At 41.8% G+C, this 27,373-nt stretch overlaps 1 protein-coding gene across 1 annotated transcript; it reads right to left on the bottom strand.

Moving 5' to 3' along the window:
* Positions 1–3,116: 3,116 nt before the first annotated feature.
* SCGB2A2 (secretoglobin family 2A member 2) lies at positions 3,117–8,975 on the bottom strand. Its single transcript, XM_049890440.1, has 3 exons — positions 8,921–8,975; positions 4,710–4,900; positions 3,117–3,316 (listed from the first exon to the last, which is right to left on the bottom strand). Exons 1-3 carry the CDS (start codon positions 8,973–8,975, stop codon positions 3,278–3,280), a joined length of 285 nt encoding a protein of 94 aa, XP_049746397.1. The 3' UTR covers positions 3,117–3,277.
* Positions 8,976–27,373: the final 18,398 nt, after the last annotated feature.

The raw sequence follows: 27,373 nt of genomic DNA, 5'->3' as shown, positions 1-27,373 counted from the left end.
ATTGGCTAATTTTTTTCAGAAGTAGACCGCCAGGTCCTTCTCCCTAGGCTGTCTTACTCTGAAAGCTCAGCTGAAATCTGTCCGCCATGGGTAACCTCACTGGTATTTGAATACTGGTAGCATAGCTTCCAGCATCACAGCAACACTGAAACCCTCACAGTACAACAAACTGACAGACGCGTAAGGGTCACAAAGCAGAGTTGACCTTAGTGACGGGGATGGATTCAAGCTTTCAGGACCTTCATTTGCTGATCTGGCATGACTCAAAATGAGGATAAATAACTGCAAGCATCCATTAATAATTGCAACGTGGAATGTATGAAGTATGAATCTAGGAAAATTGGAAATCATCAAAAATGGGACACTTACTGATGAAGATCGAAGCCTTCAGTATGGATTACATCGAAACATCCAAAGAAAACAAAAATCCTCACAACTGGACCAATAAGCAACATCCTGATAAACGGAGTGGTGACTGAGGTTGTCAAGGATTTCATTTTACTTGGATTCACAATCAAAGCATCAGTTGAGAAATCAAACAATGCATTGCATTTGGCAAATCTGCCGCAAAAGACCTCTTTAAAGCATTGAAAAGCAAAAATGTCATTTAAGGACTAAAGTGGGCCTGATCCAAGCCATGAGGATTTCAATTGCCTCGTATGCATGCAAAAGCTGCAAATAATAAGGAAGACCGAAAAAGAATTGATGTTTTTGAACTGTGATGTTGGCTAAGAATGTTGAATATACCATGGACTGCCAAAAGAATGAACAAATATGTCTTGGAAGAAGTACAGCCAGAATGTTCCTTAGAAGCAAGGATGGCAAGTCTTTGTCTCACACACTTTGGACACGTTATCAGCAGGGAGCAGTCCCTGGAGAAGGACATCATGCTTGGTAAGGTGAAGGGTCAGCAAAAAATAGGAAGACTCTTAATGAAATGGATTGACATAGTGGCTGTTAACAATGGGCTCAAGCATAGCAATGATTGTGAGGATGGCACAAGACTAGGCAGTGTTTCACTCTGTTGTACACAGAGTCCCTATGAGTTGGAACTGACTCGATGGCACCTGACAACAAGAAGAATGTCTTGGACCCTGAAGTGGTTTGAAAAGAAGGTGGGTAACAGGATGACATTATGACTTTCATGGGCCTCAGATACTTTTGCCTTTGAGCTCCCTTTCTCTATTAAAATATATTAAACGTTATATTTTATAATGGCATTGGTATGAAGGCAAATATGATGCAGTGTTTAAGAGCTCAGCTGGTAAGCAAAAGGTCAGCAGTTGTAACCCACCAGCCACTCTTTGGAAACTCTATGGGACAGCTCTACTCCGCCCTATGGGATTACTGTGAGTCGAAATCGACTCAACAGTGTCATGGATTGAATTACGTCCCCCCAGAAATGTGTGTATTAACTTGGTTAGGCCATGATTCCCAGTATTCTGTGTTGTCCTCCATTTTGTGTTTGTAATTTTATGTTAAAGAGGGTTAAGTTGGGATTGTAACACCCTTACCAGGTCACATCCCTGATCCAACGTAAAGGGATTTTCTCAGGGGTATGGCTTGCACCACCTTTAATCTCTCAAGAGATAAAAGGAAAGGGAGGTAAGCAGAGAGTTGGGGAATCTCATACCACCAAGAAAGCATCGCAGGGAGCAGAGCGCATCCTTTGTTCCTGAGGTTCCTACGTTGAGATACTCCCAGACCGAGGGAAGACTGATGACAGTAGAGAAAGCCTACCCCTGGAGATGGTGCCCTGAATTCGGACTTCTAGCCTATTGGGCTGTGAAAAAATAAACTTCTCTTTGTTAAAGCATACTTGTGGTATTCTGTTATAGCAGCACTAGATGACTAAGACAGACGGTAATGGGTTTGGTTTGTTTTTTGTTTTGTCTTGTTTTGGGTCATTCTTATATATTTGTTATTATTATATTCACTTTTTCTTCTGATTGTAAAAGAAATTAGAACTTTTTTTGTAGACCCTAAAATTATAATGGGTTCAGAGCCCTGTTTCTTCCTGTGCCTGTTGGAGAAATTGCCCTTGTGGGAGCTGAATTGTCCTCAGAAATGGTCGGGAATCTTCCTGGAAAAAAGACTGGCCACAGAAAAGAGAAAGAGAGGATGAGATGTGAGCAGAAGAGGGAGCAATAACTTATTCTAGTGACAGGAATGCCAGGGACTGTTAAAGTAGGGAAAGCTAAGTTTCAATTTTAAAAGTGCTTGCCTTGCTTTATTCCTATGTAACACATGTATTTCCCTCTAACCCTCACTGGCTTTTAGCTCATTGAGGGGCATGAGGGAAAATGAACCACAGTCACCATTGCAGGACCAGGACTAGAGTGAAGTATAATTTTAAGGGGGCACCAAAGCACACAGTAATCAAAATAAATCATCTTTTAATGCAATGCTTTTAAAAAAATTTAAAATTAATGCAAAATATCTATGATGAACAAATGTCCAAATTTTACATCAGGACAGGATCCACCCCTACATTTGCAGGTCTCACCACACTTGCCTCGCTCTGCTCTTGGCCCTTTACACTTGGGTATGATACAGGGAGAGGAGAGAGAGGACTAGCCAGGAGAGCAAGGCTCATTGTGAAGATCTAGACAGTAGTGGAAGCAGGGACTCTGAGCTTGACCAGACCACTAGAACATAAGTGCCTGAGGACTTCAGAAGTAGTGACTTGGACTAGGAGTCCCTGGGTGGAGCAAAAGGTTAAGCGATTGGCTAACAAAGATTGGTGGTTCAAGCCCACCAAGAGGCACCTTGGAAGAAAGGCCTGGCAATCTACTTTTGAAAGGTTGCAACCTTGAAAACTCTATGGAGTACAGTTCTACTCTAAACACATGGGGTCATCACGAGTCAGAATTGACTCAGTGGCAACTGGTTTGGTTTTGGGTTTTGGCTTGGGGAGATGGTAAACAGGAGGGGAATAAAGCACTTTTCCAGAGAGAGAACTAACATTTGGGCTTCAGATGGTAAGGAAGAACGCGTTTCTCATCTGTGTGTGCGTGTGCATGTACGTGTGTGCACGCACACCTGTGTGCGATATGCGAGGACTTCTAAAGCCTCCGTTTATTAGGAAAATACAAAGGAACTTTAATTTTCTGCAATTAGTTTATTGAAATGGAAATGTCTTGGAGGTTTCAACAATCATCTTGCAGTTTGTAGAGAAAGGGACAAAATAATAGAAAGAAATGATGGAATTTATAGCAATTGGCAGGTGCTTTGTGACTGTACTCTGCAGTCCTTTGGGCCGAAGTCTTGTGGAAAGTTAATACAACTCACACCGAGTGCTGCTGTATATTATGCGCTGGAAAACAAAACCAGAGGCATCACTTAGATTTTTCAACTCTCTCTTATATGGTAAAATATTGAAATCCAGAAAACTTCCTCCTCTGGTTTTCCTGGTTTCTCCACAAACACTGAGAATCCAAGCAACTGAGAGCTGGATTTACCTAGTAATTTGGATTTACCTAGTAATTTGGATTTACCTAGTAATTGAGAGCTGGAATTACCTAGTGATTTATTCTGTTGTTCAGCAGACATCGATTGATGCCAAAGAAGTGTGGGTGATTTCAGACTTTGTCCCCACCAGGGACACCTTTAGCAATTTTTTTGTCCAATGTACTGTATTTATGACACTTGTCAATTTGAACTGTTTCTGAAATTACTTTTAAACACAGAATTGTACAAATCTCAGCTCATATAGACAAAAATGTGGAGTTTATGAGTTTCAGTATGCCCTTAAAACCAAGAAATACTGAAAACAACCCTCCACCATTATCTTTGGGGCCTTTAATATATCAGAGCTCTCCGCTATGAATGATGAGTCTAATCTGAGCGTGTACTGAAAAAATATCAAATTTTAATGAAAAAAGATCCCGTCATCCTAAATGGCAGATGATGCTTACTTTTATCCTTATGCTTTCTGGTATAGTTTTAAATTTTCTACCATAGAATGCTTGAATAGAATATTAAGATATTTAATAAATACTAGGAAAAGCCTTCAATCAACATGTACTTACAGTCCTCATTTCTAAAACTATTGACTTTTTTGTTTTAAACAATTCCAATCCACATGGTGGGTTCATACCCGTGGCATTTCATGGGGTGGTTAATTTAATTCAATGATCCATAATTTTTAATCATTGATGCTACCAAATCTGGATTGCTTAGAATTGCATTTTAACATCTTTTAATTTGAGGTATTATAGACTCCTGACCAAATGGTATTTTCTGAATTCAGTTTAAAAATTCTTAAGAACACTTTTACTGTTTGTTTTGTGGAGAAAGAAACCTTTCTCTGCTGATCTCTGCTATAAGTGAGGGGCCTCAGGGAATCAGATGTTTGTTTCTCTTGATAGAAAGTGTGTGTGTGTGTGTGTGTGTGTGTGTGTGTGTGTGTGTGTGTATGCTGGGAAGCTGAGGGGATAGGTAAGCTCTTTCCTGTGCTTTTTCTCTCTCTCTCTTTTGCCTTTTCTTGTTTATCGTTCAATGAAGAATCCACAAAGCGAAATGCAAGTCAGACTTGGAACCTTGGATTGCTTACTTGATGTCAAAGTTATTAGACTCGCTGCAAAATTAAATCAACAGATATAAAAATTTCAGTTCACCAGTTGCTCTGGCATGATTAGAGACAAAATTAGAGTCTGCGTGTCCCTTGTCAGTGCTTTTAAAAAGCACAAGGAAGAAACAGAAATTACCATCATCATTCTGATTTTGTCTGCGTTTTCCTTGGTCTGCTTGAGAAAACATTGCTTAAATTCATCTATGGCTTCTTTAGAAGCATCATCCCCCAATGTGAACTCTTCAAGAGCTTCTCGGAGTTCAGCTTCTGACACTTCAGGATTGATTAGCATTTCAATCCCATCCTCTAGAAGCTGGCAGCCAGAACCTAGGAAGAAAACATCAGAAAATGGGCTCATTGCCAGGGGTATGCATTCTTTTGGGGGTTTATCGATGATATTTGTCATCTCCTTATATCCCAGTAGAACCTAGATTCAGGAAGATTATGATATATGGTCTAGAGTTCTGAATTCTCAGGAAGACTCCTCCTCCCCAGAGAGTAAACTCAGGGTCTGGGGTGTCCTTGAAGCCAGGTGACTCCTGCCTTTCCCCTCTCCAGCTTAGAAACCCAAACATCATGCAATCTTGGTCAAGAGTACCCTCAAGAAATGAGATGCTCTTACTTGCTGCAACATCTTAAACATTTAATCTTTCCTTGTTCAATGTCATGCAAGGCTTCACTCAAATAACTCAGAGCATCAGTCAGGGTTTCCAAGTATTGTACATATAATGGATCTAGAAGTTGTTCATTAGATCTGTTGACTCTAACTATTGTCTGCAACAACAAAGAGCATAAAAAATTCTTGTTCGTAGTGTGAACCGATGTGGCCACATCTGTGCTGTAGGGGAAGGGGGACTGGACGTGGATTCAGGAGAGCTGCGTTTGACTGTTGGCTCTACCGTTTTCTATTTAGTTGACTTTGGGCTGGCTTTTTTTTGAACATAACACATTTTTTACCTGTCTGCACCTATTTTTCACCATGTGTCTGTCAGTTTGTTCTACTATGGTGACTTGCCTGTTGCTGTGATACGGGAAGCTTTGCCACCAATATTCAAATACCAGCAGTGTAACCTGTGGTGGACAGGTTTCAGCGGAGCTTCCAGACTAAGACAGATTAGGAAGAAGGAAATGGCAGTCTACTTCTGAAAAAACTGGCCAGTGAAAACCTTATGAATAAGCAGTGGAAAATTGTCTGATGTAATGCCAGAAGAGGAGTCTCTCCAGTTGGAAGGCACTCAAAATATGACTGGAGAAGAGCTACCTCCTCAAAGTAGAGTTGACCTTAATGATGTGCACGGAGTCAAGCTTTTGGGACTTTCATTTGCTGATGTGGCACAGCTCAAAATGAGAAGAAACTGCTGCAAAAATCCATTACTTATCAGAATGTGGGACGTACAAAGTATGAATCTAGGAAAATTGAAAATTGTCAAAAATGAAATGGAATGCATAAAACATCAATACCCTAGGCATTAGTGAGCTGAAATGGACTGGTATTGGCCATTTTAAATCAGACGATTATATGGTCTACTATGCCAGAAATGACCAAATGTAGAGGAATGGCATAACATTCATCGTCCAAAAGAATGTTTCAAGATCTATTCTGTCCTGTCCAAAAGCAGGATGAGAAGGCAGGAAGAGACAAGAAGTGGTCAAATGGACCTGGGGAACCTGACATGGAAGGGGGGAGTGTGCTGTCACGTTGTGAGAATTCCAACTAATATCACAAAACAGTATATGTATAAATTTTTGTATGAGAAATTAACTTGAGCTGTAAACTTTCACCTAAAGCACAATAAAAAACAGCCAAAAAATAAAAAACCTTTTAGGAAGAGCACTGCTAGTGTTAACATTTTCTTGATCCTTGTTGTCTCCCACGGTAGTATCTTTAATCTGCTGTTTCCTCACAAGAATCTTTTCAAAGCACTTGTTCATTTTGTGAGACTAGGTTAATTAAAACCACAGTATATAATCCGTATGTCCATTTGACCAGGCATGTACAAGTTGTAATTTGTCACAATACCCTGAAAACAAATGATGGACTGAAGATGCCACTAGCCCCCACTCCCCACTAGGGTCAAGGTACCTCATGATGACACCTGAGGTACCTGACATGACACCTGATGCCTGATAGGTGGACCATTGTCCATCTAGATATTCAATATTTGTAAAGCTTAAAAAAAAAAAAAAAAGATCTATTCTGAAGTACAATGCTGTCAGTGATAGGATAATATCCATACACCTACAAGGAAGACCAGTTAATAAAACTATTATTCAAATTTGTGCACCAGCTACTAAGGCCAAAGATGAGGAAATTGAAGATTTTTATCAACTTTTGCCATCTGAAATTGATCATACGTGCAATTCAAGATGCATTGATAATTACTGGTGATTGAAATCTGGAAGTTGGAAATGGAGAAGAAGGATTGGTAGTTGGAAAATATGGCCTTGGTGATAGAAAGGATACCGGAGATTGCATGATAGAATTTTGCAAGATCAATGATTTCTTCACTGCAAATAACTTTTTTTCAACAATGTAAACAGCAACTACACATGTGGACCTCACCAGACAGAATACACAGAAATCAAATTGACTGCATATGTGGAAACAGGACATGGAAAAGCTCAAAATCATCAGTCAGAACAAGGTCAGGCACTGACTGTGAAATAGACAATCAATTGCTCCTATGCGAGATCAAGTTGAAGCTGAAGAAAATTAAAACAAGTCCACAAGAGCCAAAACACAACCTTAAGTATATCCCATCTGAATTTAGAGACCACATCAAGAATAGATTTGACGCATTGAAGAGTAATGACAGAAGACCAAAAGAATTGCTGGACAATATGAAGACAAACAGGCATCAAAATTGGAGGAAGACTCATTAACAACCTGCGTTACACAGATAAACACAACCTTGCTTGCTGAAAGTGAAGAAGACTTAAAGCAGTTGCTGATGAAGATCAAAGACTACAGCCTTCAATATGGATTACATCTCAACATAAAAAAACAAAACTTCTCACAACTGGGCCAATAAACAATATCAAGATAAAAGGAGAAAAGACTGAAGTTGTCAAGGACTTCATTTTACTTGAAACCACAATGAATGCCCATGAAAGCAGCAGTCAAGAAATCAAAGAACGTATTGCGTTGGGCAAATCTGCTGCAAAAGACCTCTTTAAAGAATTAAAATGCAAAAGTGTCACTTTAAGAACTAAGGTGGGCCTGATCCAAGCCACGGTGTTTTCAATTGCCTCATACACATATGAAAGCTAGAAGAACAAACAAACCTCTCTTGGAAGAGGTACACTCAGAATGCTCCTTAGAAGCAAGGATGTGAGACTTTTTCTCAGATATTTTGGACTTGTAATCAGGAGGGAACAGTACCTGGGGAAAGAAACCACGTTTGGCAATGTACAGGGTGAGAGAAAAAGAGGAAGATCTTCGACAAGATGGATTTACACAGTGGCTGCAACAATGGGATCAGACATAACAATGATTGTGAAGATGGCAAAGGACTCTGCACTGTTTCGTTCTCTTGTATAGAGGGTCGCTATGAGGCAGAACCGACTCAAAGGCACCTAAGAACAACAACAAGCACCTATTTTGCCGGGAGTCAGCATGGGCTCACCGGCAACTAAAAACAAGAAGCACCTCTTTAGGGAGCAAATGAGGTAGAGTATGTGAAAGAGCTTAGTAAGTTGTAAAAACACACTGCATATGTGAAGTCTTATTGATGACCAGCTTCTGCTGCCAGGGCTTTTTCCTCCTCTGAATCTTCATTGCTAGAAGGATACTCTAAGGGTGTGAGATCTCTTCCCCAGTCAGTGTTGAAAGCAGGAACTAGGAGCCAAAAGACACGTAAAAAGGGCTGAGTCCACTCTCTGAATATTTGTCAAGTGGACCTCACTTGATGTTGGTTCCTGGACCACACACTGCTGCCTGAGCCTTCTCTCCTGGGAGGTTTCCTTCCACATTTAAGGAGGCTCCATGAGTTCCTCTTTGAAGAAATCCATCTGAATGTAAACGTCATGCAACCATCAGATCCTATCTTTTTTGCCCCACTGAAATATCTAATTCAGATTTCACCCTGGTTTTCACAGTACCTGTGACCATAGGGTGACAACCTGAGTGACAACAAGACAAGCTACATGCAGCTCCATTTCAGAGGCAAAGCTCCTGAGGGAACCACATCTTTGATTCTCTAGATTCTTTAGAAATAATGGGTCTAGTATATCCAGACCCTTTGTAGTGGGCCTGACCAGAAATGGGGCATGGGAGTTGAAGGTCTTCCACAGAGACCCAGGCAACAGCCCTTTGCCCAAACTCTGCCCTCCCTCCACAGTACTCACCTGCATAGCAATAAAGGGGGAGAGCAACCAGCATGAGGACCATCACCAGCCTCATGGTTGATGTGGCTGTTGCTGGCCGTTCAGCCTTATGTACAGCAGTCAAGAACTCACTTTGGCAGTGAACACCCAGAACTCCTCTATTTATTCTCCCAGTAGTTGCCTTAATCCTTCCCAGGAAGGGGTCACAAGATCAATTTGGCATTGAACCAGGAAACAACAAAGAGGAAGACCAACAAGAACCCAGCCAGCCAGTGCTCCGTTTGTAGAAAACCAAGGAGATAGTGACTTTGGGACCCAAGACAATTTGGGGACTTCGATAATGACATAGGGCTTTAGGTGTTGTTGTCATTATTGTTGGTTTTATTATTATTGTTTCCATCATCCTCATTAACTTCTTATTGTTTTCCTCTTCCTTCCTTTTCAGGTGCAAAACTTCTTTATAACCTCTGATCTAAACAGCATCTGGGCTAAGTGCCATACCTCAAATCTCCTCAAGGAGGTAGGCTTCCCTAATCCATAAACATCCCTTTTACTGTAGGATAGTTTAACTTTTAGGGGAAAACCTTCATGACATCTAAACTCCACCTAAAATTTTCTGTATTGTTTTTATTTTTTACAAAGAATTTCTCGCTTAATTAACTTCACAGAGTCCCTTTATTGTAAATCTACGAATTAAGTTTCTTTTAGTTCTTTGTCAGCCTTTTAGTATTTGTCTTCCTCTAATTCAAAGGATGATGTGAATAACCAAACCCGTTGCCGTTGAGTCTATTCCGACTCGTAGCAGCACTATAGGACAGAGTAGAACTGCCCCATAGGGTTTCCAAGGAGCACCTGGTGGATTTGAACTGCAGACCTTTTAGTTAGCAGCTGTAGTTCTTCATAACTAGGCCGCCAGGATTTCTGATGTGAATAAATAGAGTGATTTATTGCTATAGAAAGGAAGTGCTCAATGGTGGAATGGTAATGGGATTTGAGCTCAAGCAGATGTGGAGCTGAATTCTTGATATAACCTCTAGTCACAAAGTATCCTTGGACAACTTATATTGCTTATGTCTCTAATCTTTATTTCCTTCATTTGTAAAATGACAACATGCTGGGCTTTTGTAAAGATTGTAGGTGCTCTATGTAAAGAACTTATCACATGGACTGTTGCTGCTGTTGTGTGCTGTCAAGTCAATTCTGGCCCATAGTGATCCTATATGACAGGGTAGAACTGCTCCCATAGGGTTCCTTATGCTGTAATCTTTTCAGGAGCAGATCACCAGGTCTGTTGGTGGGTTAGAACTGCCGACCTTTTTGTTAGCAGGTGAGCACTTAACCATTGCATCACCGGGACTCCTTATCACATGATCTATCATATGGTAATCTTGAATGATGAAACTTTTCATCCATCCATCTATCTATCCATTCATCCATCCCTCCACTCATTCATTCTCCAACAAATGCCTATTGAGTGTCTTCTATGATCAAGGTCCTGTGCCAAGTGCTACTGATTCACTTGTAAGAACACGTAGGAACATGGTAGACTAGGTCCTTCTTCTTGTGGCGCTTACTTTCTAAAGAAGGAGGCAACAACAAGCCTACAAATAAGTGGGTAATATTGGAAAGTGGTAAGTGCTAAGGGACAACACAGTAACCTCAAAAGCAAAGTGATGTGACAGAGAGTGTCTAGAGAGGGGTGCTTGCTAAGGAGGTCTAGGAGAGCCCCTTGGAGGAGGTGCCACTTCAGTTGGGACTGGATGAGCTGATAGCAATATCCAAGGCAAGATCCGGGAAGAGTGTTCTAGGCAGACGGAATAGCAAGTACTCGGGCACTGAGGGCACACGGTGTTTGGCAAGGCCAAGAAGACAAGGAAAGAGCAGGTAGAGCAAAGCAAGAGAGCAAGAGGACATCCTTGTATGATAGAAAACCCACTCTGATGGGTTCTCTAGAGGAACAAAACCAGAGAAGTGTACGTGTATATTTACCTGACACCCCTCCCCCTTAAAGTAAGGACAATAGAGATAAGAAAACAAAATTGGATCAGGTAAAAAAAAGGAATGGATGACAGAACTAGAGAGGTAAGTCAATTTTAATTACCCGTGAATGTAATATTTGCTCTCTGGGCTATTGGGACATCTTTTTTTCCATCATTCAGCTGGATCATAAGTTGCCAAGAAAAATCTGACTTAGGAAGAGGCTAGAAACAGAGAAGAAGGATGTCTACTCATGTGTGTGCTTTCATGCAGTTGTACATGGAGGTTATCCTTTATTCCAAAGTCAAATAAAGGGCCTTGGTAATGAAATGACTGTTTCCTTGCACAGGACTTAATGGGGCTCTGTCTTGTCCCCAGTCATTACTGAGCAGCCCTGTCACCTGCTGGGATGCAAGCTTCATCAGGGGTTTCTTACTCATTAAAAAAAAAACAAAAAACCCAACTTCATGATCACCAAACCCAGCACTAAGATTGTTGTATGTACTTTACCCTCCAAAAATCTGATGGTGATCATTTTCTGCTGAATAAAAAAAACAGTAACTCAGCCCAGAAAAGGCTGGTTTGCAAGTGAGCATTCAAGATAGAAATAGGAGAACCACAAAGGTCAAAATATTTTGGCCCAATTTTTTTCTCTTCTCAAAAGAGAATTCTACATAAGTCATGAAATTTAAGTTCAGAAAGTAGAGGAGTCAATGTTCTGCAGTATTTGTGTTGTTGTTAGGTACTGTTGAGTTGACTCTGACTCATAGTGACCCCATGTGATAGAGTAGAACTGCCCTATAGAGTTTTCTTGCCTATAATCTTCATGGAAGGAGATGGCGAAGACACTGGGTGGGTTTGCACTGCCAACCTTTTCGGTTAGCAGTTGAGCACCTAACTGATTCTGGCACCACGGCTTCTTACTGAGCACCTACCATGACAAAGGACCACCTGGGTGATGCAAATGGCAGTTAATGCACATTCTGTGAACTGAAGTGTTGGAGCTTAGCGTCCAGAGGAACGTTAGAAGAAAAGCCTGGCAATCCATTTCTGAAAAATTGTTGTTGTTGTTAGTTGCTGTTGAATTGGTTCCAACTCATAGTGACCCTGTGCACAACAGAACGAAACATTGCCTGGTCCTGTGCCATCCTTACAATCATTGTTAAGCTTGAGCTCATGCTTCCAGCCACTGTGTCAGTCCACCTCGTTGAGGGTCTTCCTCTTTTCCACTGACCCTGTACTCTACCAACCATGATGTCCTTCTCCAGGGACTGAACCCTCCTGACAACATGTCCAAAGTATGTAAGATGCAGTCTTGCCATCCTTGCCTCTAAGGAGCATTCTGGCCACACTTCTTCCGAGACAGATTTGTTCTTTCTTTTGGCAGTTCATGGTATATTCATTATTCTTCGCCAACACCACAATTCAAAGGCATCAACTCTTCTTCGGTCTTCCTTATTCATTGTCCAGCTTTCACATGCATACGATGTGATGGAAAATACCATGGCTTGGGTCAGGCACCCCTTAGTCTTCAGGGTGACATCTTTGCTCTTCAACACTTTGAAGAGGTCCTTTGCAGCAGATTTGCCCAATGCAATGCGTCTTTTGATTTCTTGACTCCTGCTTCCGTGGCTGTTGATTGTGGATCCAAGTAAAATGAAATCCTTGACAACTTCAATCTTTTCTCCGTTTATCATGATGTTGCTCATTGGTCCAGTTGTGAGGATTTTTGTTTTCTTTATGTTGAGGTGTAATCCATACTGAAAGCTGTGGTCTTTGATCTTCATTAGTAAGTGCTTCAAGTCCTCTTCACTTTCAGCAAGCAAGGTTGTGTCATCTGCATAACGCAGGTTGTTAATGAGTCTTCCTCCAATCCTGATGCCCCGTTCTTCTTCATATAGTCCATATTCTCGTATTATTTGCTCAGCATACACAGTTAATAGGTATGGTGAAAAAATATAACCCTGATGCACACCTTTTCCGACTTTAAACCAATCAGTATCCCCTGTGAGAAGAAACAGTTACAAACATCCATTAATAATTGGAATGTGGAATGTACGAAGTATGAATCTAGGAAAATTGGAAATCATCAAAAATGAAATGGAACGCATAAACATCAAAATCCTAGGCATTAGTGAGCTGAAATGGACTGGTATTGGCCATTTTGAATCGGACAATTATATAGTCTACTATGCTGGGAATGACAACTTGAAGAGGAATAGTGTTGCATTCATCATCACAAAGAACGTTTCAAGATCTATCCTGAAATACAATGCTGTCAGTGTTAGGATAATATCCATATGCCTACAAGGAAGACCAGTTAATATGACTATTATTCAAATTTACGCACCAAGCACTAGGGCCAAAGATGAAGAAATAGAAGAGTTTTATCAGCTGCTACAGTCTGAAATTGATGGAATGTGCAATCAAGATGCACTGATAATTACTGGAGATTGGAATTCAAAAGTTGGAAACAAAGAAGAAGGATTAGTAGTTGGAAAATATGGCCTTGGTGATAGAAACAATGCCGGAGATCGAATGATAGAATTTTGAAAGACCAACAACTTCTTCCTTGCAAATACCTTCTTTCACCAACATAAACGGCAGCTATACACGTGGACCTCGCCAGATGGAACACACAGAAATCAAATTGACTACATCTGTGGAAAGAGACGATTGAAAAGCTCAATATCATCAGTCAGAACAAGGCCAGGGGCCGACTGTGGAACAGACCATCAATTGCTCATATGCAAGTTCAAGCTGAAACGGAAGCAAATCAGAGCAAGTCCACAAGAGCCAAAATATGACCTTGAGTATATCCCACCTGAATTTAGAGACCATCTCAAGAATAGATTTGACGCATTGAACACTAGTGACCAAAGATCAGATGAGTTGTGGAATGACATCAAGGACATCATTCTTGAAGAAAGCAAGAGGTCACTGAAAAGAGAGGAAAGAAAGAAAAGACCAAGATGGATGTCAGAGGAGACTCTGAAACTTGCTTTTGAGCGTCGAGCAGCTAAAGCGAAAGGAAGAATTGATGAAGTAAAAGAACTGAACAGAAGATTTCAGAGGGTGTCCCGAGAAGACAAAGTAAAGTATTACAATGACATGTGCAAAGAGCTGGAGATGGAAAACCAAAAGGGAAGAACACGCTTGGCATTTCTCAAGCTGAAAGAACTAAAGAAAAAATTCAAGCCTCGAGTTGCAGTAGTGAAGGATTCCATGGGGAAAATACTAAACGAAGCAGGAAGCATCAAAAGAAGATGCTTTATACCAAATAGAATTAGTCTATGTTCAACCATTTCAAGAGGTGGCATATGATCAGGAACTGATGGTACTGAAGAAAGAAGTCCAAGCTGCTCTGAAGGCATTGGTGAAAAACAAGGCTTCAGGAATTGATAGAATATCAATTGAGAAGTTTCAACAAACAGATGCAGCCCTGGAGGTGCTCACTGGTCTATGCCGAGAAATATGGGAGAGAGCTTCCTGGCCAACTGACTGGAAGAGGTCCATATTTACGCCTATTTCCAAGAAAGGTGACCTAACTGAATGCAGAAAGTATAGAACAATATCATTAATATCACACACAAGCAAAATTTTGCTGAAGATCATTCAAAAACAGCTACAGCAGTATATTGACAGGGAACTGCCAGAAATTCAGGCCGGTTTCAGAAGAGGACGTGGAACCAGGAATATGATTGCTGATGTCAGATGGATCCTGGTTGAAAGCAGAGAATACCAGAAAAGATGTTTATCCTGTGTTTCATTGACTATGCAAAGGCATTTGACTGTGTGGATCGTAACAAACTATGGATAACATTGCGAATTGTTCTGAAAAATTAGCCATTGAAAACTCTATGTAGCACAGTTCTATAATTCTATTCTGACACACATGGCATTGTCATGAGTCAGAGTCGATTTGATGGCACTTTTTTTTTTAGTCTGTTTTATGACAAAGCATGGTGCAAAGATAAATCCTTTATAGATTCTACGCTGAATCAACTGGAGGAAATACAAGGTAGGAAATACAAGGTGGGGAGGAAAAATTAGGTATGAGCTTACAAAAGGTGTCATTTGGCCTGGTTTCAGGCTCATAGAAGACATCAGACTGGGACATGTGAACTTGATTTAGCACATGGATGGCCTTGCCATACTTAATACAAGGAATAGTGTGTGAGTACCTCTTCTCAGTGCTTTTACACAGAAAAGACTAGAAAAAAAAGTTATTTTGACATTATTTTTTGTTTCTAATTTTAAGTTAATAGTTTTTTTTTTTTAGTATTAATCTAAAGGAGCCCTGGTTGTGCAGTGGTTAAGCACTTGGCTGCTAACCAAAAGGTCGGCAGTTGAAACCCACCCAGAGCCTCCAAAGGAGAAAAACCTGGCCATCTGCTCTGTGAGAGTACATCCTAGAAAACCCTTTGAGGTAATTCTACTGTGTCACATATGGGGTCATTATGAGTCAGTACCTACTCTATAGCACCTAACAACAATAACAATGCTATGAATTTGTTCCCAGTTGCTAAGGGCAAGATATCCCACATGTCCTTATTTTAACTCATTCTGTAAATCTAGTTCAACCCCTCACCTACAAGAGTTGATGGGGATGAATGTCAGTTTTCATACTGTGAATCCTCTCCAATTCACTCTTTTTTTCTCTCTTTTTTGTTTAAATTGTGCTTTAGGTGAAAGTTTCCAATTCACTCCTGAGCTGGGGCATCACATAGGCAAATGCCTGCTGCAACTCTTGGTCCAAGTGTCTCTCATATGACAAAAGCATTCCATCTTCTCCCTACCCTCTCGAACAGCTCCTCTCTTGGTTCCTCTCCTTCTGGTAATATTCCTGTCCGCATTGTACAGGGTCATCAATAAGGACTCTAATTTTCTAGCTTTCTGCATTTAGGCAGTTACCAGGTACCCTCGATTTTTTTTACTACGTTGCCTTTTGGATCAAATCCCTCTTTCCAACTCTTCTCATTAACAGTATCATTTTATACCTCCCCTTTTATGGAACTGGTCTTGCAAATCCCTTCTATGTACTGTGCCATATTTATCTTCCCAGAACCTGGCTTCGATTTGTTATTTACTTATTTTAAAATGTTCAATAAAATTTAATGGCAAACAATTCTACATTCCTTACTATATGACAGGCACTGTTGTGAACCTGTTTCAATCTTCACAGCAACAATCCTTTGTCTAGGGTTGTTGTTGTTGTTAGGTACCTATGATTCGGTTCTGACTCATAACGACCATATGTACAACAGAACAAAACATTGCCCTGTCCTGTGCCATCCTCAAAATCGTTGCTATGCTTGAGCCCATTGTTGCAGCCACTGTGTCAATTCATCTCTTTGAGGGTCTTCCTCTTTTTCTCTGACCCTCTACTTTACCAAGTACTATGTCCTTGTCCAGGGACTGTTCCCTTCTGATAACATGTCCAAAGTCTGTGACATGAAGTCTCGACATCCTTACTTCTAAGGAGCATTCGGGGTGTACTTCTTCCAGGACAGATCAGTTCTTTCTTCCAACAGTCCATGGTATATTCAATATTCTTCACCAAAATGATAATTCGAAGACATCAATTAATCTTTGGTCTTCCCCCTTTATTCCTTTCATAGTCAATAAAACATAGGTAAACATGTTTCTGATAGACTCTGCTTTTGGCCAAGGTCCTTCTGACATCAGAAAAGGTATGTGGGAGAATATATAAAATATTCTTCATTGCAAGAGCAGTGATTACATCATATGGAAGCAATTTTGTTTCTCCCTACCCAGCAGTTCTAATGTACCAGCTGCTCCTTGGAAATCCTATGGGACGGTTCTACCCTGTCCTACAGGGTAGCTATGATTCGGAACTGACTCAGCAGCAACAGATTTTTTTTGACCCGTGGGTGGCTCAAATGGTTAAGCACTAGACTACTAGCCTAAAGGGTGGTGTTTCAAACCAACCCAGAGGTGCCTCAGTAGGCTGGCCTGGCGACCGGCTTCCAAAAAGTCACAGCCGTGAAAAACCTAAAGGGCAGTTCTACTGTGTACACGTGGGGTCAGCATAAGTCAGATTTGACCAGAAGGCAACTAACAACAACATCCTTGGGAATATTTGTCAATGTCTGGGAATGCTTTTGGTTGTCAGAGCTGGATGGGGAGGTTGCTATTTATATCAAGAGGGTAAAGTGCAGGGATGCTGCTAAACAGCCTACAATGCACAGGACAGCCCACTACAATGATTATTGAGCTTACATGGTTCTAAATAACTTTTTAATACTGTTCCCTACTGATTCATCAATCTCAGACTTCTATCAACTCATATGTTAAATTTCCTATTGTATTACATGCCCTATGCTTTCTTGCTCTACTCTCTCTTTTTGGTAGAACTTATGGGCCGATACTTTTCTCAGAAAAGGTTCATTGGAGATAAAACATTTGAAGATTTGCATGTCTAAAAGAATTTTTACTTTATCTTAATGCTTCATTGACAGTTGGCTCCATATAGAATTATATCCATATATAATTACATCCTAATTTTGAGTGCTGTTTCTTTGCATTCTAGCTACTTGTGTTGATGCCATGTTTAGTCCCCATCCTTGGATATGACTTAGTGTTTCTTTCTGGAAGAAAGACTTCTTCTTTAGAATGATGTTCTTAAATTTCATCCTGATGTTTTTTCTTATGGGAAATAGTGGGCCTTTTCAATCTCATGTCCTTCATTTCTGGGATATTTTCTTGTATTATTCCTTTGGTGATTTTTTTTCCCCACCATTGTATTTCTTTCTCATTCTGAAATTCTATTAGTCGAACATATTGTCTTCTTTTCCCTTACAGTTTTCATTTCTTTAAACTTTCCTCTCTATATATAGTACTTTTCTTTCTGTTTTAATTTTGTCTTCCAACCTTCTATTAATTTTCCAGTTGTCATATTTTCTTAAATATTTTTCCATAGCCCTTTGTTGTTTTTTAAGTGTTTTCTAAAACATCAAAGAAATGATAGATCTTAGTAATGTGGGCTTTCTGAAAGACATCTGGAAGTGTCCCGTGAAAGACAGCATCTGTCAGGCCCAGAGAAGCTGAACCAATCACAAAACAGTATGGGTCAATTAGGAACGTTCTATACCTTTGTCTCTCCTCTTTTCCTAAGGAAATAATGGTTAATTATCTGAGGGAGAAACAGTGGAAATATAAAAAGAATCAGAGTAAAGTTTTTATTTTTACTTGGGCCTGAATATTCTAATTTTTTAATGGAGACATTGAGCTTTATTTTATAAACATTTGACAGCCATGTTTTGTCACCCTGTGATAAATTGTGACAAAATCAGAGCTTTGTTTTCAGAATATTGACCTTGCCAAAGAGTGTAAGATGGATTGTAGGAAGAAAAGATTTGAGGAGGAGAGCCTAGCAGAGATTCATAATGCTAATCCACAAAACACAAAATTATGAGGCCCTAGATATGTGCAATTACCGTGAGGGATAAAATCAAGAGACTCTGCATAGAGGCAGGGCCAAGATGGTAGAATAGTCAGATGCTTCCTGTGGTCCCTCTTTCAACAAAGACCCCCAATAAACAAGTGAATTGGTTATATTTGACAATCTGGGAGCCCTGAAAGTCAAGGGCAAAGATGAGGAATTGGACTGAGTGGCAGGGGGAGGGAGAGATGATTCAGAAGCAGTGAGGGGTTGCCAGACCTGACCTGGCAGAAACCAGCACCCCTCAGGCTGGATATGCCGACTCGAGCACAGTGACCAAGCAGTGATGTTCAGGATGTGGTTTCCACATCGGGAGAGACCAAGCAGCAGAGAGTCCACTCACACAGAATAAGTGAAAAGCAACACTCAATTGGCAAAAGATAAGTACATGCATCTAACCTACTGAGTGGATCAAAAAACACCCCTTTGGGAAAAACCTGTCTCCCATTTACCTGCCCTTTCCTGCTCTGCCCTGGGTCTGAGCTGGCTTCAGAAATTGCCGTGTCCCCTGGGCTGGAAGTAGGACTTGTTACACACCCTGAGCCATTTGCCTGGCCTTGGAGAGGGAACAAATTAACAAACAGGAAAAAATAATTTGCCGGCTCCCCTAAGCCAGGAACTCAGAGCAGAAACAGCTCCTTTGCCTACGCACAGGCGTAAGGGGTCCACAGAATTTGAATGACTTTCACCCCTGCATAGACCTGTGTGGGCCCATTTCAACAGTGTAAGCCCTCATTAGCACTGCACAATAGGGTATATACCTGAAGTCTAACCTCAATTGTATCAGCTATATGGTAGAGAGACAGGTTCATGACATTTGACACCGTTCTGCCTAGTAAGCAGGGTTCTCACCTACCCACATCACAGGCCTGAGGATAGGTGGCTCATCCACACCACCTACCCACCCACAACAGGGGTCCAAGAATAAGTGGTGCCTCCCAGTCCTTACAGTCAACAGCACTGGGTGCCCATAGTCTGGCTGCAAAACTCACCCACATACATGCTCTAGGGAACAGGGAACACTTTCCTCATAGACACTCATGGGCAGCTGTCAGCCCCCTGCCTTGCTCAGCACGTGATCCCCTAGCGCTGCCAGATACCTGTGCCTACACCAATCACCCCACCCATCTAGGACTGTAGGTGAAAGCCTGAACCATACACTTGGTGACTAACTACCTGGATACCTGAGCTGAATCTGTACAAGAAAAGTAAAAAGACTCCTGGGCTCACACACCTAGTAACAGCTCTAACCACCTGGTGACATGGCGTTAGAGCTGCAAAGGTGCGAATAATCAAACTAGCTCAAGAGAGCAGCCTATTTGGGCATATCAAAACAAGAAACTAGGGCACAGTAAGCAAACATAAAATAACTACGATAACTTATTGATTGCTGGAGACAACGGACATTATCAAATTACATAAAGAGGCAAACCATAATGGCTTCAGCAAGCTCCCAAAACAAAGAATTAAGAAACCTTCTGGATGAATACAAAAGATTAATACATAGAACTCTTCAAGAGATCAGGAAAGAGATCAGGCAAAACGCAGAACAGGCCAAGAAGCACACAGACAAAGCAATAGAGGAATTTAAGAAGATTAAAGATGATAATAATGACAAATTTAACAAGCTGCAAAAATCCATAGAGTGGCAGCAAACAGAAATCCAGAAGATTATAAAATTTCAGAATTAGACAACTCAATAGAAAGTCATACGAGCAGAACTGAGGCAACAGAAGTCAGAATTAGTGAGACTGAAGATAAAGCACTTGACACCAACATATTTGGGGAAAAAACAGATAAAAGAATTTAAGAAATGGAGGTGGAGCCAAGATGGCGGAACAGACAGAAGCTTCCGGCTACCCCTCTTTACAACAAAGATCCAAAAAAAAAGTGAAACAAGTATATTTGTGACAAGCTGGGAGCCCTAAGCATCAAAGGCAAGCTTAGACAACGAACTGAGGGGGAGGGGGAGGAAGACACCATTCAGAAGTGGAGAGGAGTTACCAGACCTGAATCGCTGGGAGCCCTCAGGCTCCATTCCCGGAGTGATGGTAACAGTGGCGGCAGGCTGGTCCTACTGTTCGGCTGCAGTTTCCTCAGGGAGAAACAGCCAGCCGCACAGCCTACTCACACCTCCGGAACCTGAGAAGAACGGCGCTTTCAGCAAAAGCTAAGTACTTGCGTATATTTTACCGCACCCCACCCCCCAACCCCCAAGCCGGCTTCAGCGGCTGAATCCCTGGGCCTGAGATAGGCCCTGTTGAGCACCTAGAGCCATCCTCCCGGCCTTGGGGAAGAAAAAAAAATGCAATTGGGGGGGAAAGATAACTTGCTAGCTCCATTAACTGGGGGAGCTCCAGACAGAAGCGGCTCCTGACCAGGCATAAACCATCCATGGACCTTGAGCACCTTTCCCTCCTGCATGGACCTGTGTGGGCCTATTTTGGGAGAACAGGCCCCTGTTGGCAAACTCCAACCATTTCAGCTGTGTGGTGGAGAGGTGGATGTTTGATGTTTGACATTGCTTTGCTTATTAAACAAGATCCTCACCTACCCACATCAGGGACCTAAGGACTGGTAGCTCCACTCAGGTCACCCAGCCACCCATGACAAGGGTCCAGAGATAACTCGTACCTCCCAGTCCTTACAACCATAAACTTTGGGTGCCCATGGTCCGTCTGCAGAGCCCACCCACCAACACGTTCTAAGGAACAGGGATGCATTTTCCTCAGAGACACTCAGGAGTTAGTTCTCAGCCCCCTGCCTTGTTCAGAGCATGACCCCCTGCCGTAATCAGATACTGGTATATAGGCCAATCCCCCCTGCCCCTCTAAGACTGTAGGACAGAGCCTGTACCACACACTTGATGATCAGCTACCTGGAAACCTGAGCTGAATTCAAACAAGAAAACTGAATGGATCCCTAGGCTGATATACCTGATAAGAGCTCTAGCCAGCTGGGGACAGGACACCAGGGCTCCAAAGGCAAAAATGATCAAGCTAGCTCACTCAAGCAACCCATAGGGGTATACCAAAACAAAACAAAGCAGGCAGCTATGACACAGTAAGCAAGCATAAACTAATACAATAACTTATAGTTGGGTCGGAGACAACAGTCAATATCAAGTCAAATAAAGAAACAGACCATGATCACCGCAACAGGCTCTCAAAACAAAGAATCCAGGGATCTTCTAGATGAAAGTGCATGCCTGAAATTGCCAGATGCAGAATACAAAAGTTTAGTATACAGAACCCTTCAAGACATCAGGAAGGAAATGAGGCAATACGCAGAACAAGCCAAGGTACACACAGATAAAGCAACTGAAGAAATTAGAAAGATTATTCAGCAACATAATGAAAAGTTTAATGAGCTGGAAAAATCCATAGACAGACAGCAATCAGAAATTCAGAAGATTAACAATAAAACTACAGAATTAGACAACTCAGTGAAAAGTCAGAGGAGCAGAATTGAGCAAGTAGAAGCTAGAATTTCTGAACTTGAAGATAAATCACTTGGCACTAATATATTTGAAGAAAAATCAGATAAAAGAATTAAAAAAAAGGGAGAAACCTTAAGAATCATGTGGTACTCTATCAAGAGAAATAACCTACAAGTGACTGGAGTACCAGAACAGGGAGGGATAACAGAAAATACAGAGAAAATTGTTGATTTGTTAGCAGAAAACTTCCCTGATACCGTGAAAGATGAGAAGATATCCATCCTGAGGTTCATCAGGAAAATGCATGGGCTGTTGTAGCCACTACTTACTATCCCTGAAGACCATCTGTCAGCAACTCTAGCACATCTATTGCCTCCTCAGACTTCTTCCAATAAGCTGGGAGCTGTAAAAGGAGGCCCCCAATATGGAAAAGGCCACTTGGACATCAGTAGGCTGTCTCCTTCACCTTTTCACCAGCTCTCCCCACACCTAGATGATCCGTTTTCTGTGTCACACCCTAAGAGAAGTGGGAAGAAACAAATCAGAAATGCTTGGTTTACACCTGAATTTCCCTAGTTCGTAGCTTCTATTGTCTATAGCGTCCTGCTTGTGCTGTTTGTAATGCTGGGAAGCCCGTCCAGGTACCATTTGGAACACAACCTAGAGTTTGAGGACTCTTCATCTGCCTGTAAATTTACTTCATAGCCCATCTCCCATCAAGGGGATACTCCCAGACCCATCTATAATGTGGATCCTCTCTGGATGGCCTGAGATCTTCTCTCCCATGAAGGTGGAAGCTTTGTTCTTCACAATAGGTCATGCCTCTGTAATACAATTTCTTACCTTGCATTTGAAAATAACTTCAAACTTGAAGAAAACTTGCAATGATAAGTATAGCTGAAGACCACCTGTATACTTTTAACCAGATTTACTAATGTTTGACATGTTCCTCCATTTGCTTTACTAGCACAGCCTCCTTTGGAGAATTCCACTGAACACAGATTCAGGCCAGGTTCTCGTTGTATGGGGCAAAGGCTTAAACACCAAATTACAACCATGTATCCCACACCACCCCCAGAACTCTACAAGATGAAATACAAAACCAATGGCAAAGCAAGCATGAAATACACCACAATGAAAGGCCTTTAGTGGCCTAAAGCTCTCAAAATGTCACAAAGAAGCAGGCTGCGTTCAAATGAGCTGTGGATGTCTGTTTGCATGAAATTGTCACAGGCCCATGAGAGTTCTGAATTGTATTCCAGAAGTTTTCTTCCACAATGTCGAACACACTTGGTTGTTAAGGACTCTTCTTCGATCTTTAGATGCTTTTTAGCATGGAATGAGCCTGCCAGGCCAGTGTGCTGCTTTATTTCAATATATCTCTTCTACCTGGGAAAACGATTTTACGTAAAGGAATTCTAGAGGAAGAACTGCCTCATCATTATGACAGCCGGGTCCTAGCAACTCTTCTTGCCTTCCCCACAGTGAGTAAGGTGTGCTGGACCAGCCTTGAGGTGCATGCTTCTCATTGTGAGTCTGCCTCACATTGTGAACCAGAGTCTTAAGGACAGCAAGCAAAACCACACCCAAGTTACCAACCAAAAGGGGGAGTTTGAGCCCTCTGCAAACACAAATGCCACTCAAACCCAAACCAAACCAAACCCAGTGCCGTCGAGTCGATTCTGACTCATAGCCACCCTATAGGACAGAGTAGAACTACCCTATAGAGTTTCCAAGGAGCACCTGGTGGATTCGAACTGCTGACCCTTTGTTTAGCAGCCACAGCACTTAACACTATGCCACCATGGTTTCCAAATGCCACTCAGGATGATGAAAATAAGTAGAATTTTACATCTGTAGCCCAGAGAGTAAAGGGGTGTCATGGATTGAATTGTGGTATTTCTGTTATATCAGCACTGTAACCTGACCCTACGAAAACAGTAAACTTCCGTTAGTCCTTAAACTAGTCCAAGCCAGATTTGGCCCACCCCACATGCACAGAAGAGCCAGCTGTGACCACTAATTGACCTTAGTAGAGATGCAGCAACAAGTGGAACGAATCAGAAGGAAAATCATCATGTGGACCCTATTCCGAAGGTAGAGGTCCGACACGAACCACCTCAGTTCCTGTTTCCTGGCCACATTCCAGAATTATCCCTCCCCAGTACACCTATGTGGCTGCTCTCTTGCTGCGAAGTCACACATAAGCCCTGCTTCCCCATAGTACGGGGAGCTGGATCTGAGGAACTTGGTCCCGGCTCGTTGCTCTGTGCATTGCAGTAAAGTTACTTCCTCTTTCTCAAAGATCGGTGTCCAGATAATTGGCAAGCCTGAGTGTGCCTGACAAGGACCCACTTTCCCAAATTCAGTAATACCACTAGACAACTAAGACAAAATTTGGTACCAAAAGAATGAGGTGCTGCTCTAACAGATACCTAAAATGTGGAATCAGCTTTAAAACTGTGAATTGGTAGAGGTTGGAAGAGTTTTAAAGAACCTAATAGTAAAAGCATTGATTGCCTTGAAGAGACTGTTGGTGGAATTATGGACACCAAAGGCAATTCTAGTGAGAGCTCAAAAGGAAGTGAGGAGAGCTGTTACACTGGAGATGGCACAGATAGCAAGAAGCAGCAGCAAAGGACCAACAGCAGCAGACGAGTAGCAAGAGCAGAGGACCAGCAGCAGCACACCAGGAGCCAGTGAAAGACAGCACTGGAGCCAACCCACAGAGCTAGAGAGTTGAGTGCCTTTGCACAGGAGGCTTCCTGGAAGAGTTGGGTGCCTCCAGGCACTTATCGACAGAGCTAAAGAGCTTTGGAACACTTGCCCCAGCAGGGCAGACTCTGGCAGTCAGGCCCAGGGACCAAGAAGCCAAGGAACCAGGAAGCAGAAGCTGAAGAAAGAAGGAACACAGGAAGCTGAGCTACCTCATTCTCAAAGGGTAGAGTCACCACTCAGATTGGCTAGGAGAATGGGGCCACCAAAAGCCGAGGAAGCAGAATTGCCGTTCCAGTGGGCCTGGAAGGCAGAGCTGAAGCCCAGGGCCGAGGGGTCTCCACCCGGAATCTGAAGAGTGGTCAACGCCCAGAGCCTGGAGGGTAGGGCCATTGTCTAAGGTCTCAGGGAACAAAGGATTCTTTTCAAGCCTTGTGGGCTAATGAAATGTTTTCTGCTGACTTGCTTGGTGCCTCTTTTCCCTTCTTTCCCTCCAATTTCTGTCATTTGTAATGGAAATGTCTACCTTGTGCATGCTCCACCATTGTAATTTGGAACCAGGAAATTTGTATTCTAGATTTCACAGATGAAGAGGAATTTTTGGATTTTGGACCTGGAGTTGATTTAAGACTTTTGCTATGATTTGATGTCCTATAGGGTTGCTATGAGTCAGAATTGACTTGATGGCACTGGGTTTAGTTTTTCTAGGTTTAGGATGTGGTGAATGTGTTTTACATGTGGTAAGGACATGAATTTTGGGGGGCTAAAGGGTGGATAATACGACTATTATTCAAATTTACGCACCAAGTACTAGGGCCAAAGATGAAGAAAGAGAAGATTTTTATCAGCTGCTGCAGTGTGAAATTGATCAAACATGCAATCAAGATGCATTGATAATTACTGGCGATTGGAAAGCAAAAGTTGGAAACAAAAAAGAAGGATCCGTAGTTGGAAAATATGGCCTTGGTGATAGAAACAATGCCGGAGATCGAATGATAGAATTTTGAAAGGCCAACGACTTCTTCCTTGCAAATACCTTCTTTCACCAACATAAACGGCAACTATACACGTGGACCTCGCCAGATGGAACACACAGAAATCAAATTGACTACATCTGTGGAAAGAGACGATTGAAAAGCTCAATATCATCAGTCAGAACAAGGCCAGGGGCCAACTGTGGAACAGACCATCAATTGCTCATATGCAAGTTCAAGCTGAAACTGAAGCAAATCAGAGCAAGTCCACAAGAGCCAAAATATGACCTTGAGTATATCCCACCTGAATTTAGAGACCATCTCAAGAATAGATTTGATGCATTGAACACTAGTGACCGCAGACTGGACAAGTTGTGGAATGACATCAAGGACATCATCCATGAAGAAAGCAAGAGGTCACTGAAAAGAGAGGAAAGAAAGAAAAGACCAAGATGGATGTCAGAGGAGACTCTGAAACTTGCTCTTGAGCATCGAGCAGCTAAAGCGAAAGGAAGAATTGATGAAGTAAAAGAACTGAACAGAAGATTTCAAAGGGCCTCTCAAGCAGACAAAGTAAAGTATTACAACGACATGTGCAAAGAGCTGGAGACGGAAAACCAAAAGGGAAGAACACGTTTGGCGCTTCTCAAGCTGAAAGAACTGAAGAAAAAATTCAAGCCTCAAGTTGCAGTAGTGAAGGATTCCATGGGGAAAATATTAAACGACGCAGGAAGCATCAAAAGAAGATGGAAGGAATACACAGAGTCATTATACCAAAAAGAATTAGTCGATATTCAACCATTTCAAGAGGTGGCATATGATCAGGAACCGATGGTACTGAAGGAAGAAGTCCAAGCTGCTCTGAAGGCATTGGCAAAAAACAAGACTCCAGGAATTGATGGAATATCAATTGAGATGTTTCAACAAACAAATGCAGCGCTGGAGGTGCTCACTCATCTATGCCAAGAAATATGGAAGACAGCTTCCTGACCAACTGACTGGAAGAGATCCATATTTATGCCTATTCCCAAGAAAGGTGATCCAGTCAAATGTGGAAATTAAAGAACAATATCATTAATATCACACGCAAGCAAAATTTTGCTGAAGATCATTCAAAAATGGCTGCAGCAGTATATTGACAGGGAACTGCTAGAAATTCAGGCCGGTTTCAGAAGAGGACGTGGAACCAAAGATATCATTGCTGATGTCAGATGGATCCTGGCTGAAAGCAGAGAATACCAGAAGGATGTTTACCTGTGTTTCTTTGACTACGCAAAGGCATTTGACTGTGTAGATCATAAGAAATTATGCATAACATTGGAAAGAATGGGAATTCCAGAACACTTAATTGTGCTCATCAGGAACCTTTACATAGATCAAAAGGCAGTTGTTCAGACAGAACAAGGGGATACTGATTGGTTTAAAGTCAGGAAAGGTGTGCGTCAGGGTTGTGTTCTTTCACCATACCTATTTAATCTGTATGCTGAACAAATAATCTGAGAAACTGGACTATACGAAGAAGAACAGGGCATCAGGATTGGAGGAAGACTCATTAACAACCTGTGTTATGCAGATGACACAACCTTGCTTGCTGAAAGTGAAGAGGACTTAGAGCACTTACTAATGAAGATCAAAGACCACAGCTTTCAGCATGGACTACACCTCAACATAAAGAAAACAAAAATCCTCACAACTGGACCAATGAGCAACATCATGATAAACGGAGAAAAGATTGAAGTTGTCAAGGATTTCATTTTACTTGGATCCACAATCAACAGCCATGGAAGCAGCAGTCAAGAAATCAAAAGACGCATTGCATTGGGCAAATCTGCTGCAAAGGACCTCTTCAAAGTGTTGAAGAGCAAAGATGTCACCCTGAAGACTAAGGTGCGCCTGACCCAAGC

This window comes from Elephas maximus, chromosome 7, assembly GCF_024166365.1.
Source record: "Elephas maximus indicus isolate mEleMax1 chromosome 7, mEleMax1 primary haplotype, whole genome shotgun sequence".
NCBI classification, from domain to species: Eukaryota; Metazoa; Chordata; class Mammalia; order Proboscidea; family Elephantidae; genus Elephas; species Elephas maximus.
This window is presented reverse-complemented; position numbering and strand designations above follow the sequence as displayed.